Source organism: Suricata suricatta, chromosome 1, assembly GCF_006229205.1.
Source record: "Suricata suricatta isolate VVHF042 chromosome 1, meerkat_22Aug2017_6uvM2_HiC, whole genome shotgun sequence".
Taxonomy (NCBI): Eukaryota; Metazoa; Chordata; class Mammalia; order Carnivora; family Herpestidae; genus Suricata; species Suricata suricatta.
Window position 1 is genome coordinate 106,707,139 of NC_043700.1, and position 14,905 is coordinate 106,722,043.

Consider the following 14,905-nt stretch of genomic DNA (forward strand, 5'->3'; position numbering starts at 1 on the left):
TCGCTTGAGACCAGGCTTATAAAAGAATGTGTAGTCTCTGAACAGGAGGTACAGCCTCGTCAGCTGAGGAAACATTTTTTTCTTTTTCCTTTTTCAATTTTTTAAATGTTTATTTATTTTTGAGGGAGAGAGAGACAAAGCGTGAGCAGGGGATGGGCAGAGAGAGAGGGCGGGAGACACAGAATCCGAAGCAGGCTCCAGGCTCTGAGCTGTCAGCACAGAGTCCAATGAGGGGCTTGAACTCAAGAACTGTGAGATCATGAACTGAGCAGAAGTCAGATGCCTAACCGACTGAGCCACCCAGGCGCCCCTCTTTCTTTTTTAAAAAATCACCACTGACCCAAGAGAAAAGATCTTAGTGGCAACACGTGAACTTTTGTCTACTTTCTTCAAGGGAGAAAAAACTAACGGGAGGAAAGGGGGCGCTCAGGCGCAGGATTTCATTAGTGAAACTGTAACCAGCATTACCAGCAGCCAACACGCAGTCAACCTTTTAGATAAAAGTAAGTGAAACAATGCTGCCACCTACTGGGAATGTATACTTCCAGAAATTATGGGATCTTGGGTACAACTGTATTCTATTACTCTTCACAAGAGCATAAACTTTAAAGTATAACCTGTTAAACATTTTGAGACACCCACTTGTTAAGACTTTCTTCCGCCCTTGGCCCTAGATCAACTGTCTATTATGTCCATATCATCCCTCATTCCAAAAGGACTTGAAGGAATGAATACACAGGGAATTGGTACTGGTCCTCATGACGGGAAGAGACAGCATGGGAAAAACACCGAGTGAAGTTTCAGAAGATCTGGACCCTAGGCCAAGTTCAATCTTGAGTTGGTCATAAGAGCACTGGAAAGTCACTTTCAGAGAGAGAGAGAGAGGGAGAAGAACCAGCATTGTTAAGCACCCACGTGTCTGACATTATGCTAGGCCCTTGTAATCATTTTACTTTCAATAGCAAATTCCCATTTTATAGATGAGAAAACTGAGGCTCAAAGGCATTAAGTAATTTGTACCAGGTCATACAGCTGATGAATGGCAGGGATTTTGTTTGTTTGCTTGCTTGCTTGCTTGCTTACTATAGCTGACAAACAATGTTACATTAGTTTCAGGGGTACAACAGAGTGATTTGACAAGTTTATATATTTACTGTGATCACCACAAGAGTAGCTACCATCTGTCACCATATATCACTATTATAACATCATTGACTGTATCCTTTATGCTGTGACTTTTATTCCTGTGACTTATTTATTCTATAACTGGAAGCTTATGTCTCTCTACTTCTCTTCACCCATTTTGCCCAACCCCTCCATCTCTCTCCCTTCTTGCAGCCATCAGTTTGTTCTCTGTATTCATAGGTCCGATTCTGCTTTTTGCACTCATTTTTTTAGATTCCACATAGGAGCGAAATTATATGGTATTTGTCTTTCTTAGTCTTATTACTTCACTTACTATAATATACTCTAGGTCCATCCATGTTTTCTCAAATGTCACATCTCATCCTTTTTGTGGGTGCGTCATATTCCATCACATGAGCACATGCACACACACACACACACACACACACACACCACATCTTCTTTATCCATTCATTCATCTATCACTGGACACTTAGGTTGCATCTATACCTAGGCTATTGTAAATAATTCTTGCAATAAATGTAAGGGTGCATATATTTTTATGAATTACCATTTTCAGTTTTGGGGGTAAATATACAATAGTGGAATTACTGAATAATATGGTATTTCTATTTTTAATCTTTTGAGGAAATTCCATACAGTTTTCCGGTGACTATACCAATTTATATTTCCACCAACCGTGTATGAGGGCTCCTTTTTCTCCACATCCTTGCCAATACTTGTTACTTTTTGTCTTTTTTATTTTAGCCAGTGAATGGCAGGTTTGATCTAAATGGTTTTCTGATGTCAAGGCCTATGTTCTTTCTGCTGCATTGGGCTACTTCCAAAAAGGGTTTTGAGCTCTCTGTACCTCTGAAAAGCTATTCTTCTTCGGGTGCCTGCGTGGCTCAGTCGGTTAAGCATTCAACTTCATTTCAGGTTATGATCTCATACTTCATGAGTTCAAGCCCTACATCAAGCTCTGTGCTGACAGCTCAGAGCCTGGAGCCTGCTTTGGATTCTGTGTCTCCCTCTCTTTAGGCCCCTCCCCCTCATGTTCTCTCTCTAAAATGAATAAACCTTAAAAAATTGGGAAAAAAAAGCTATTCTTCTAGAACAGACCATGAAAGAAAGGACAGGATCTGATGGTAGGATGTATAAAGGGCCATCAAATTATCCCAGGCTTTCCTGGATACTGTTTTAACTCTAACTATCTTTGGTTATAGTCATTTACTACCAATGCCTACCAGCCTCTTTTAAACTGTTGGATACTAATCTTGGAGATTTTAGGGTCTCAAGGAATATGCCAATCACCCAGACAAGAGTGCTGGGGGCCAAGACAACTGCAATATCCAGGCCTTTCTGGGCCATACAAGGCCCAGAGCAGTCAGTAAGCATCTCACATGAATGGGCCACCCACTACTAGTTCTTTGGGTTACTAACTAGTTCTTTTAAACTAGTTAGTACTGAACTGAATAAAGGTCAACAGGACTGTTTCACATTGTGGTGTACTATGATCAGGAACTGAGGGCTAGGGTGTGTAGCATTTCTCAAACTGATTTGACCACAGAACTCGTTTTTCCATGAAACATTTCACAGCACTGGTGTTGGGGAATCTTGATCTCGAGAAGACCTGCCCAGAAGGTTGGGGGGTGTTTCAAAGCCAACACGGAATAAAGGAGGACCTCCTCCTAGCTCAGGAGGCTTGGTCTTCTGAGACTCTCCAGACCAAGGAATCTTTGAGGAAGACGTGGGCGTGGGGACTTCAGTTCCCATATCCTCTGCACCCTCAGGCAACTTGGGGATCTCTGTATCTGAGGGGAGCTTCCATTGCCTTCCAGCAAGGGAAGTAGAACAGCCCTTTCTAAAGCTACTGACAGTGCTAAGAACATTCTGCAGAAGGATGCCCATGAGGTGTTTCTAATAAAAGTTAGACTGGTGAGCACTTCTAGAGATGTGTAATTGTAGAATTTAAAAAAATACAAGGTGAGGTCAGCAGGGCAAAAGGAGGAAAAGGTTGAATGTTTGATTAAACCACATTTTTATTAAATGTAGAATTCAAAAACAAAGTTGTGATCCAGATTAATGGGAACACTGGTGATATTTTAAATATCGCTTTTGATTAAAGGTCCTCAGATGTGAGTGTTATCTCTAGTTTGTCATTTTGTAGCAACTCAGGTTTAAAACACTATCAAGGAATAAGATATTTTCATTAGGATTTAATGACAGAAAGAAAATCAGTCTACTAAGATTTCATAAATCATTTAATGAATTGATGCTATTAGGTCAAATGAAAATAATGTACAAAATACAATACGAAATTGTGAAATGCCTTTCACATTATTGTAAAGTCTTTTATAATCTCAAGGTAAAGTATCATAGAGAAAAACAAACCATGACCTAATAAATTTGTCTTCATAATTTCATTATTTTGGATAATAAAAAATTATGAACAAGTAAAAAAAATGGTTTGTATTAACCAAAATCAAGAATAACCATTGTGAAAATTGGATTTATCTTAGAAAATTACAACATGCAAATATGATAATGAATGAATATGAATATGAACCTGGGTGGCTCAGTTGGTTAAGCTTCTGACTCTTGATTTTGGCTCAGGTCATGATCTCACAGTTCATGGGTTTGAGCCCTATATCAGGGTTGACTTAAGTGTGGAGCCTGCTTTGAATTCTGTCTCTCCCTCTCTTTCTGACCCTCCCTTACTTGCTAGCTCTTTCTCTCTCTCTCTCTCTCTCTCTCTCTCAAAATAAATAAATAAACATAAAAATATGACTATGAAGGTACAATTCTATGAGAATTGAGTCATTTTCACTAATATTCATAAGCATTTTTCATTATTTTTGTCTAGCTCACATGATTTATAATGCAAGACCATTTTCTTTCTCACAGGATATAACTTGTTCTTCTAACAATTTAGACTATGTTTCTGCTGATTACTACTCATATAATAATAAAAGCCTTTAAGCTTATGGCATGTATTCATGAAGATCAGAATATTTTATCAGTTCTTCCTCAGGCACAGGGAAAATTATCAATGAATCAGGAGTCTAGCCATAGGAGACCTGTTTCATTTACAGTACCTACCCGTTCCCCTGATTGACATCAAAATATAAAATCTATAAAAAGTAAAATTTGATGCAGAACTAGATATTGTGAGTGTGGTTTTCTCAAAAGCCCCAGTGGAAATGTTTTCTGAGAAGTATGGTAGAGGGACCTGTAGTTTCAGGTCATCCTCAAACCTGCTCTTCAGTTGACCGTGACCACAGTGAACCCATCATGGGGACAAAAAAAGGAGCAAAGGGCAGCAGGTGCCGCTTCCAACACTTGTTACCAAACAACAAAAATGTAAACCCCAAGTATTAGAAAATGAAGAGAAACAATTTTTTTGCTAGTTTTGAAAACTAAAGGAAAGAAGTTCAAAGTGAATATATAATAGTTTAGTGAATTCAGAAACGTATTGTGGGTGTTCTCCACCTATGCGGCAGAAAATAAATCAAAAGTTTTAAGAAATTCTTTCACAAACCCAAGTTTTCAACCAGAATGAGAGGTTTATGTCCCAGACGGTACCAGTCATGACATCAAGTTAAGTAAAAGGGAAAATCACCAGTTCTTTAAATGTATATTTACTGTGGGCAGCTTGGGGGTTGGGGGTGATGTCCAGGGAGGGTGCAGTATGGACACACAATTTATATATGTGTATTTATATATTTCTCCCTAGTAAAAACCTACTTACAGAAAAATCTCCTTGATACAATTCTACCAGTTAGCTAAAAGTTACGGGCTGCAGTATCCTATCTCTGTGCCACCACAAAGATAGCTTGACTTACTTGCATGCATATCTGTCCACTGCTTCGATATACATACACACACCATTATAGAGGCAGTATCCGTCATAGGACGGGGGGCATTCCTGGTAACCATTTCTCACAGAATAGCGGCTGTCCTCCATGACAACAGAAGGAGCAGTAGAATCTACAAGAATCAAAGATATAACTTTTACTTTCTGAAGTGATTAGATCTTTCAGGTCTCAATATCAGGAATTAGTCTCTGTGAACAATTTGTGATATAGTATCTTTTAGTGATAAGAACTGTCACAAGTGACTCTAGTTTCACTTTCCCAACCAGACTTCATGTCATTCACCTTGAAGCCAGCCATTCTTTCTTTAGGTTCAGTATTATCTGACAGAAAGCATAGTGGAGGCAAGTAAGAGATTGGTCAATTCTAAATAACTCCATGAATCCCAAGCCCCTGGTCTCCTTATAAAAGCACATCTGTCATCCGCAAACACACACTCACTGTGTGAAATGACAGATAGCTTTAAGCGGGTCTTACTGAACAACAGTATCTTTTTATGGCTCATAAATCACCCACCTATATACAATCCATTACTCCCAATCCTGAAAGCCTCAAAAATTTCTCCAAGACAATGCTTTCTTCTAAAAACAATTCAACTTTCAGGGGAGCCCTCAAAGCCTAGACTAGCAACTTTGACAGAAAAGAACTGTTACTATAACAGAGGGAATGTCAAAGTAGTAAAGTTCCTTTTATTGAATGGTTCTCTGGTCATTAAAAGGAGAACATTAGGATGTGTAGCTGACTATATAAATATTAGCAGTCCTTCAATATTTGAGAAAAATAATGTGTTAAAAAAAAACATCCGAGTAAATGCAGAAATTTCCCTTCTTGGGATGTTTTCTGCTTGCAGAGCTGAGACGGGTAAATTTCCGGCAATGGTGGGGAAAGAGCCCCTGATCCTGGTTTCCAAGGTCGAGGTGAAGCCAGGCCCCCTGGTGGGAATGGTGAGAAGCTGCCGCCTGCTGGGGCTGGGAAGAGTCTTGAGGAAGCAGAAGTCAACCATTAACATTTAAAAAGGAAAAACAAAGAGATGAAGTTCTAATTCAGATCAAGAAATACTAATTTTTAAGGTAATATTTTAAAATCGTTAAGAGTGATTCAAAACGCTAAGGGTCTAGATGCTCTTCCTGACCTGCTTTGACCTGCAAAGTTTTTCCAGCATCCCAGAAATCAACATTACAAATTAAGACATCAGCCTCATAGTTAAACAGAACCATCTGTATTCCCACCTTTATTGAATTGTGAGTAGTAAAAAAAAGAATTTATTCCAGATGCTATTAAATTAAGAAAATTTGGACTATTTCACATTCTCAAGCTTAGTATCAACCTAATCAGGAAAGTAAACTCACCAGCCAATTGAATCCAATGATTTCCAGAATCTCCAGAGCAAATACATTGGGGTACAGGATTTTCCACAATTAAGCCCCTTCCTTGGATCTAGACCACCCACCAACCTACCAGGACATGTCTGTCCAGGTTTGGACAGGCTGCCGGCACACATGCAGGTGTAGTTTCCCTCCGTATTTGCACAGGTGGCATTCTCCCCACAGGTGTGTGTGCCCAATTGGCACTCATCAATATCTGCCAGGAAAAAAAAGAAAGTAGGGAAGAGAAAAGTGAGGTGCAGAGGAGGAAAAAGGGTTATGCCATTGGAAGAGCCATCATGATTCAGGTCACGATTCCGCTGTTCGTGAGTTCGAGCCCGGCGTCAGGCTCTGTGCTGACAGCTCAGGGCCTGGAGCCTGCTTCCGATTCTGTGTCTCCCTCTCTTTCTGCTCACCTTCCCTGCTCACTCTCTCTCTCAAAAATAAATAAACATTTTTTAAAATTTTAATTATATCATGAATGTTGGACACAAAGATGAATGGGGACCCTCAGCTGCCTGCCCATTCAGGTGTTCTAAATTCCTGAAATACGGCTGGGTGTATTCCGACTGCTTGGGAGAAAGGAGATACCCCAACAGCAGTCCAGTGGGAAGGTTGGACATTGGCAAACTATCTCTAGGCAAACAAACATTCAGAAAATCAAATCCTAAAAATTCATTCTCAACTTTTGCAAACAGACCTCCAGTCATTGACAGACATGTTATATCAAACAAAACATTTCTGCTTTTTTTCTACATAAATATAAGCTAAATCATCCGTTTCTTTCCCAACTACCATCATTTTCTTTCTCAATTACCACCACCCTGACATTTACATCCTTCCTGTCTTCGATTTTACATTACAAACAGCCTTACTCCATTCCCTGTATCCCATCTCCCCCCACTCTACTCCTAAACACCGGTGCCAGATCACTCTTCCTAAAGCACGTGGCTCATCAGCACACCACCAGTGGCTCTCTGCTGCCTAGAGCCAAGCTGCCCAAGATGGCAGCCATCACCACGTGTGCATGAGCACCTGAACAGCAGCCAGTCTACATTGATCTATGCATAGGTGTAAAACACTTCCCAGATTTTAAAGACTTAGTACCAAAATCAGAAAGAATGTAGAGTATCTCAATAATTCTTACATTGATTACATATTAAAATATTAATATCTTTGATATATTGGATTTAATAAAATATAAAAATTAATTTCACCTGTTTCTTTGTACTTTTTGTGATGTGGCTATTAGAAATATTTAAATCATATATGTAACTTACATTACAGTTCTATGGGATAGTGCTGGGCTAAAGAAGTAAAACCTTAATGACGGACCCTCAGCTTCTAGTCTCCTACCCACCTATTATGAACTGAATTGAATCTCCCTCAAAATTCATATGTTGAGGCTCTAGCCTTCAATGTCACTATATTTAGAGATGGAGACTTTAAGGCAGTAATTAAAGTTAAATGAAATATAAGAGTGAGGCCCTAATCCAATAGAATAGAATCCAATTCTATTCTAATCCAATAGAATTGAAGTTCTTATAAGAAAAGGAAGAGAATGATCTCACAGCTCCTGAGTTCGAGACACACGTCAGGCTCTGCACTGACAGCTCAGAGCCTGGAGCTTCAGATTCTGTGTCTCCGTCTTTCTCTCCCCCTCACCCACTTGTGTTCTGTCTCTCCCTCTCTGTCTCTTTCTCAAAAATAAATAAACATCAAAAAAGATTAAAGGAAAAAAAAGCAAACCAGATCCCCCACCCGCGAGCAAAAGCAGACAGGCCATGGGGTAGGCAGTAAGCAGGCTGTGGTCTGCAAGGCTGGAAGAGCTGCTACCAGGGATTGACTCAGCCAGCACTTTGATCTGGACTTTGTGGCCTCTGAAACTGTGAGAAAATACATTTCTGTGGTTTAAGCCATGCAGTCCATGCTGTATTTTGTTATGAAGGCCTAAGCAAACCAAGACATCACTTTTCCAGCCTCAGGTTCTGTTTCTCTCACACCCTCTACACTTAGGGCTCAGTCGAACTATTCTCTACTTCCCAAATAGCCCTACAATATGTTTATGCTTGGAATGTCCCCTCTTCCTCCACCTTTCTGCCTAATAAAAATTTACCCTTGAGGTGCCTGGGTGGCTCAGTCAGTTAAGCGTCTGCCTTTTGATTTCAGCTCAAGTCATGATCTCAAAGTTTCTGGGTTCATGCCCACATCTGACAATGCAGAGCCTGCTTGGGATTCTCTCTCTCTCTCTCTCTCTCTCTCTCTCTCTCTCTCTCTCTGCCTCCCACTCTCTCTTTCTCTCTAAATAAATAAATAAAAATTCTTCATGCCACAAGGTCCATCCACAGTGATACATCCTTCATGAAGTCTTTCCTCATACCTCACACCGATATTCTTCCTGTTGTGAACTTTCACTGTAGTTTTTACTTCTCTCGTGATGCATGTCCTTCTTCCCTACTTATCATTCCATTTCTTCTAGGTCCTCCTCTTCTCGCAAGCAAGCTCTACCTCCAGCATTCTGGTATGCCTCACAGTTCCTAATGCTGTGGCTTATCACTAGTAGGAGCCAAACAGATATTTGTCACATTGAACTGCTATCCTGAATGGCTCAAACTGAGTCTTTTTTTACTCACTTCCTATTATAATTTCTATGAACTATTATCTTGAGAGTCAGAGAAAGCGTTTCTAAGAAGCAAAAACAAAGATATGGTCTTGGCCAAAAAATGCAACCACTCTTAAGAACAAGAATAACAATGACACTTTTACATGGCACTTATTATGTGCCAGGCGTGGTTTAAAATGCTGTATCTACATATGTATGGAGAGGGAGGAGGGAAAGAAGGAGGGAGGGGAAGAGAATCAGAGAGGGAGAGGAGGAGGGAGACAGAGAGGGAGACCAACCCACAGAGAGAGAACAGGACAGGCCCATTCTTCCATGTGGCCTGAGGACTCCATGCCAACCAGGCAGGCCAGGCCATAATGCTCTACTGTGCACTCACTATTGGAAGAAGGTAGTTACTGACACAGTGAGACTACAAAGTACAATGAGTTCAAACATCCAAGAAAGTATACCTTCTTTCCTCTTTAAAGTAAATTAAACATAAAGCCTGCTTGTCTAATTATCTATGAGCCTGCTTAATTAGAGCAGTGACATTTTCCTGACTGAGAGCCAAATATGTGCCTAAAACAGCATTTACAAATGACTGTGGGCTCCACAAAACTAATCAGATAAAGGTCTGGTTTAAACCAACCAGATCTAGAAAACTGCTAGTTATGACTGATTTCATCTTTAACCTCAACATGTGGGAGAAAGCAATAGCATTTTAGTTTCTTATCGGGTCATCTGCCCCTCACCATGAAAAGATGTGTATGTCTTCAGAAGGAAAAGAAAATACTGACAGAGACATGTTAAAGCCCCGTTAAGCTTCAGATAACCGTTTAGCAGGGCCACGATGACTGCAGGCAGGTCCCCACTTGTGTTGCACTACTATGCTATGCTGACACTTGGAATGGAACCAGACATCCCAACCCAACCCAAAAGCTACACCCAGGTCTTGGCAGAGGACGGGGATTATGAAAGAGGCCTTAATCATTCTTTACTTGTATCTAAATGTCAGTGGCTTGAATCTCCCATCTTTTCTTTTTATGTTTTATTTTTTGAGAGAGAGAGAGAGACAGAGTGTGAGCAGGGGAGAGGCAGAGAGGGAGGGAGATACAGAATCTGAAGCAGGCTTCAGGCTCTGAGCTGTCAGCACAGAGCCATCAGCACAGAGCCCAATGCAAGGCTCAACCCCATGAACCTCAAGATTATGACCCAAAGTCAGACACTGAAAGGACTGAGCCACCCAGGAGCCCCCTGAATCTTTCATCTTTTGAAACTTATCAAGAGCCATCTGATGAACCCCTTCATAGATCCAGTCTTCCTTTCCTTCATGCACATGGCAGTGACTTCCAACAAACTGCCATCAGTTCTGCAGTTCCCCACAGTTCAACTGCCAAATTCAGTGAACTGTACAATTCCCCCCATGATGGCCGGAGGTACAGAGTCCTGGTGAGGCAATGGGGTCACTCAAACCCCAGAGAAAGAAAGGCAGAGCAGCAAACCGCCTCTTCAGGGTCTTGAAGTCGACGACTGCAGTCATAGAACAAAGGCACAAACCCACTATTCATCAAGAACTGAGATATGTCCGTTTGAACATCACACAACTTCTCTTTCAGTCCTAACATGCATGGCACTTAAATTATAGCCTGTCTTCTCCAGGTCCACCACGCCCACCGTGTTTCATGATTCTCTGAGGTCTGCCTCCACCCTCCTCCCTCGGCATACACGCTTTCTTACCGAGACAGTGAATCCCATCTCCTCGGTAGCCTTCTGAGCACTGGCAAACATAGCTACCTTCAGTATTGATGCATTTCGAGGAGGCGGGAGGGCAAACGGCGGTGCTCATCCCGCACTCATTTATATCTGTGGGCAAAATGATCAACTAATGAAATATGTAGACAATCCCGGTACAAATGAGAATCATAGGAAAACATAAGCATAAGCTCAAATACAATCTTTCAGCCGCTTGCAGATTGCCTTCCGAATCAATTTTTACAGATTTCTTGTCTGATTAGCTAAATATGTATAAATAAATCACACTGTGCCAGAGCTTCAGACCATGAAAACTGACACTTTTACAGTAATCACTAACTTAAAATTTCAAGGTTATTATAAGATAGAAACCTATCTAGCACAATCTCAGCTTTAATGGAGGAAAGTCATGTTTTCATTGGAATTGGTGAATTCATAAATTTGACTTGTACTCACATTTATGTTTCTGAAGCTAATTATAGTTTTTCTTTAATGTTGATTGCATATATGATGTAATTTTAATGTAAATTCACTGAAATATAACCACATGTTATCTGTTTCATATATTCTATCTATACCACCCATTATCTTTTTAGCTAATATCAAATAACTTATTCAATCCTGCCGATTACACAAATCCTCTAGAGATTTTGAATCAGCATTATCTGGTTCATTGTTTTCTAGATATTATGCGCATTGGCCTGTGCTCTTACCAGAACACAGTTTTCCATCTCCAGCAAATCCCTTCAAACATCGACATGTGGCATTCTCTCCCTCTGAAACACACTGAGCCCATGAGCTGCATCCTACAGGACCGCAGTCGTCATCATCTGCGGACAGGGAGAAACCCATCAGATTATGTGAAGACCTCAGGGGGGGAAACGGACATGAATGTTCTATAGAATGTTCCAACACTTCCTCTCCTGAGCTCTGGGATAGTTAACCTCCAAAGGAAACAATTTGTTGACCTGTAAGCTCTATCTATATCAAAGCATCCACCAGCCATATGTTTCCATACACATGCTCTCAATAAATCTGGTCTTAAAGAACTATTTGGTGTTCAAACAGCCCTGTGTGAACTTGTTTATAATTTTTTAAAAAGCATTTGCAAATCTGAACTATAAAATTCCTAGGAGTAAATGGACTCAAGTTTCAGCAGTTTTATTGTTTATTTGAAAATTTCCAACCTTCATGACATACAATAGGGATCAATATATCCTTATCCTCAAAGAGACACAGACTAATATATAACAAGTAGAGCTGTGCACCACCATGACAGAGAAACAATAACAATTTATTACAATAATACAAGATATAATAGATTTATTGTCAATTTATTAAAATTATGTTTCATATATAAGAGAAATGTATGTCACAATGTCTGTTTATTATCAAGATTTATGCAGTGACTTGCAAACCTCAAGGCAATTTTACAAAGTCATTAACCATACAAACTAAATGCCATAAATGGATCATTTCATTTCATACTCCATTGAAATGCAAATGCCCCAGGGGATGGAGCTACATGTTGAATGATAAACGTGAGCAAGTTTTGTTTTCTTTTCCTTTGACTACTTATGTATATAATCATTCCCCAAATGTCTCCTCCCTTTGCAGTGGAGGGGAGGGATCTGACATACCCCAGCAGGATATGAACTATCATCTCTCTATTCACTGGTAAGTTTGCTCATCTGTGTACTAAGAGGTAAAAGAAGCACTCTAAACTTGCCCATAAATAAAAGAAAGGTAAATGATCTAAGTAGGATTCAGCTTACACTGGGTAGTTGCATTTGCTTCTCTATTTGAGTGAGGTTTCTCTTGGGGGAACACATGCCCTTCATTCTTGCTTGGTCATCTCCTGTCACCCATGACTCTTCAAGATGGACAAGTTCAGACTGCATCAATTATACCTGATTTGGCATGTATTTGGAAGACTAGTGCTCAAGTCACAAGGCTATTCAGTGTAGGGTGGACAGTATCCCATTACCCAAGACCTTTTAAATCACTTGCAGAATTGTCTTAAATTAGAATATGGTTCAGGATTTGTTTGGAAACTTGCAAACTCCAAGGCAGCTTTTGCATAATGAAAAGCAACGGATGTGCCGGTGTAGGGGGATGGGCCATCACCAAAGTTCTTTCTGCCACCAACTAGCTCTGGAAGGAATGCCTGGGCTTCACATTTTTCTTCCCCAAAATACATATAAGTGACACTTTTTGTCCAGTTTACTTCACATGATTATTGTAAGGACTTGGGGGGAAAAGTGATTTTTGTTTAACTTTCTTGATTTAAGTAATCTCTACATCCAATGTGGGGCTCAAACTTGTGACCCCAAGATCAAGAGTAACACATTCTTTTTTTTTTAAGTTTATTTATTTATCTTGAGAGAGAAAGAGAGCGAGAAGGGGAGGGGCAGAGAGGGAGGGAGAGAGAATCCCAAGCAGGCCCCATGCTGCCAGCGCAGAGCCTGACACGGGGCTCGGTCTCAAGAACCATGAGATCATGACCTGAGCCAAAATCAAGAGTCAGGAGCTTAATGGACTGAGCCAGCAGGTGCCCCAAGGGTAGCATGTTCTTCTGACTCAGTTAGTCAGGCATCCCAACCTTGGAAAAAAGTGATTTTTTTAAAAAAAGAATTGAGAATAATAAATTTTACACATATATAAATAAGGACCACAAAGAAGAAGAGTTTTGTGACCATCTGAATCAGAATTAGCCTTCTAGCGTTAGAAAAGACTCTTGGGCCTATTAATTAAACTAATAAAATTAATTCATTTAAAAGTACCTACTACATGTCAAATTTTAAAGAGAGCCAAAAATACAGTGATAGAGCATATCGCCAGGGGCTTTGCTTTCTTGTATAATTAATTATTGAAGTACAGGTGTGACAAACACTCTCAAGAAACAATACCACATTCTAAGAGAGTTGAAATAACTCTCATCTTACCTGGTTAGGAGAATAGGAAAAGCTTTCTGAGCGAAAGATCTGAAGAACTTGAAAGGGTACATAAAGAACACTGCAGGCTGAGAACACAACATCGGTATGTTATAGGCAAGGCCAGTGTCACTGAAGCCGGCCATAGAAACCTGAGGACAGGACACCTGGGTGGCTCAGTGTGTTAAGCATCTGACTTTGGCTCAGGTCATGATCTCACAGTCTGTGAGTTTGGTCCCCCATCAGGCTCTGTGCTGACAGCTCAGAGCTTGGAGCCTGCCTCAGAGTTGGTGCCTCCCTCTCTCTTTGCCCCTCTCCCACTCCCACTGTGTTCTCTTTCTCTCTCAAAAATAAGTAAACATTAAAAAATTTAAAAATAAAAAAGAAAGACAAGGATAGAAAGGCACACAATGAGACTGGTGAGTCCTTATACACTAGTTCACGTAGAGCCTCACAGGCCATGTTAAGAATTTTAAATTTTATTCATGAATTTAGGAGAACTCATTATTTTAGTAAACTTGACGATGAAACTTTTTTATGATTGGAATTCTTTGCCATCTTGAATATAGATTTACTGACTATATACCAGTCTCTGTGTCTTTGGTGAATAAGAATATATTGATACTAATCTAAAATCTATTATAGTACTTTCAAATTCTTTTTAGCATATTTTGTTTAAATGAAATCTCACTACAAAACATAAATATGACCCTTAGCCTAACACACATAGAACTAAAACTTTATAGACTAAGGCAAAATAGAACACAGTTTAGATATGAAAAGAGAAGGTAGCTTTCATAAAGGCAATCAATTCCATCTATTCTGCACAAGGTACAGTATAGTCTCAGGTACGAAGCCAGACATAGCCTATTATACAGTATATATATCCCAAATCTTTGGCCAACTCATACCCCCCCAATCCTACTCATGTGTCTAATTTACTATCTGTCTTTCATCTTGGTCTTAGAATCACCCAAAGGTTAGTCTTTGAAAATATGCTCCATGACCTTTTAGGGAAAACCCAGCAACTTTGAAATGGTTCTCTATACTGCTAATATTTGTATTGTTTTATTCTATCATTTATTTGTCTCCACATCAGACTGTGACCTCTAAATATAGCTCATCATGGTATCCTTAGTGCTTAGCATGGTGTGTAGCAAATAGCCACTAAATGAGGAATATTCCTACGGTAATCATGTTCTCCTGACTTTTTATCTTGACATGAATTATTGGGTCAGAGTTTTCAAAACTCTT

The 14,905-nt window shown here is 39.9% G+C and overlaps 1 protein-coding gene across 1 annotated transcript in view; it reads right to left on the bottom strand.

Moving 5' to 3' along the window:
- EGF (epidermal growth factor) overlaps nucleotides 1-14,905 on the bottom strand; it is a 100,499-nt gene that overhangs the window by 11,352 nt on the left and 74,242 nt on the right. Inside the window, exons 17-20 of the mRNA XM_029919099.1 lie at nucleotides 11,432-11,548; nucleotides 10,704-10,829; nucleotides 6,459-6,581; nucleotides 4,971-5,115 (exon numbers count right to left, since the gene is read on the bottom strand). Of these exons, the coding sequence (XP_029774959.1) occupies nucleotides 4,971-5,115; nucleotides 6,459-6,581; nucleotides 10,704-10,829; nucleotides 11,432-11,548 (511 nt within the window). The remainder of the gene's footprint in view (nucleotides 1-4,970; nucleotides 5,116-6,458; nucleotides 6,582-10,703; nucleotides 10,830-11,431; nucleotides 11,549-14,905) is intronic.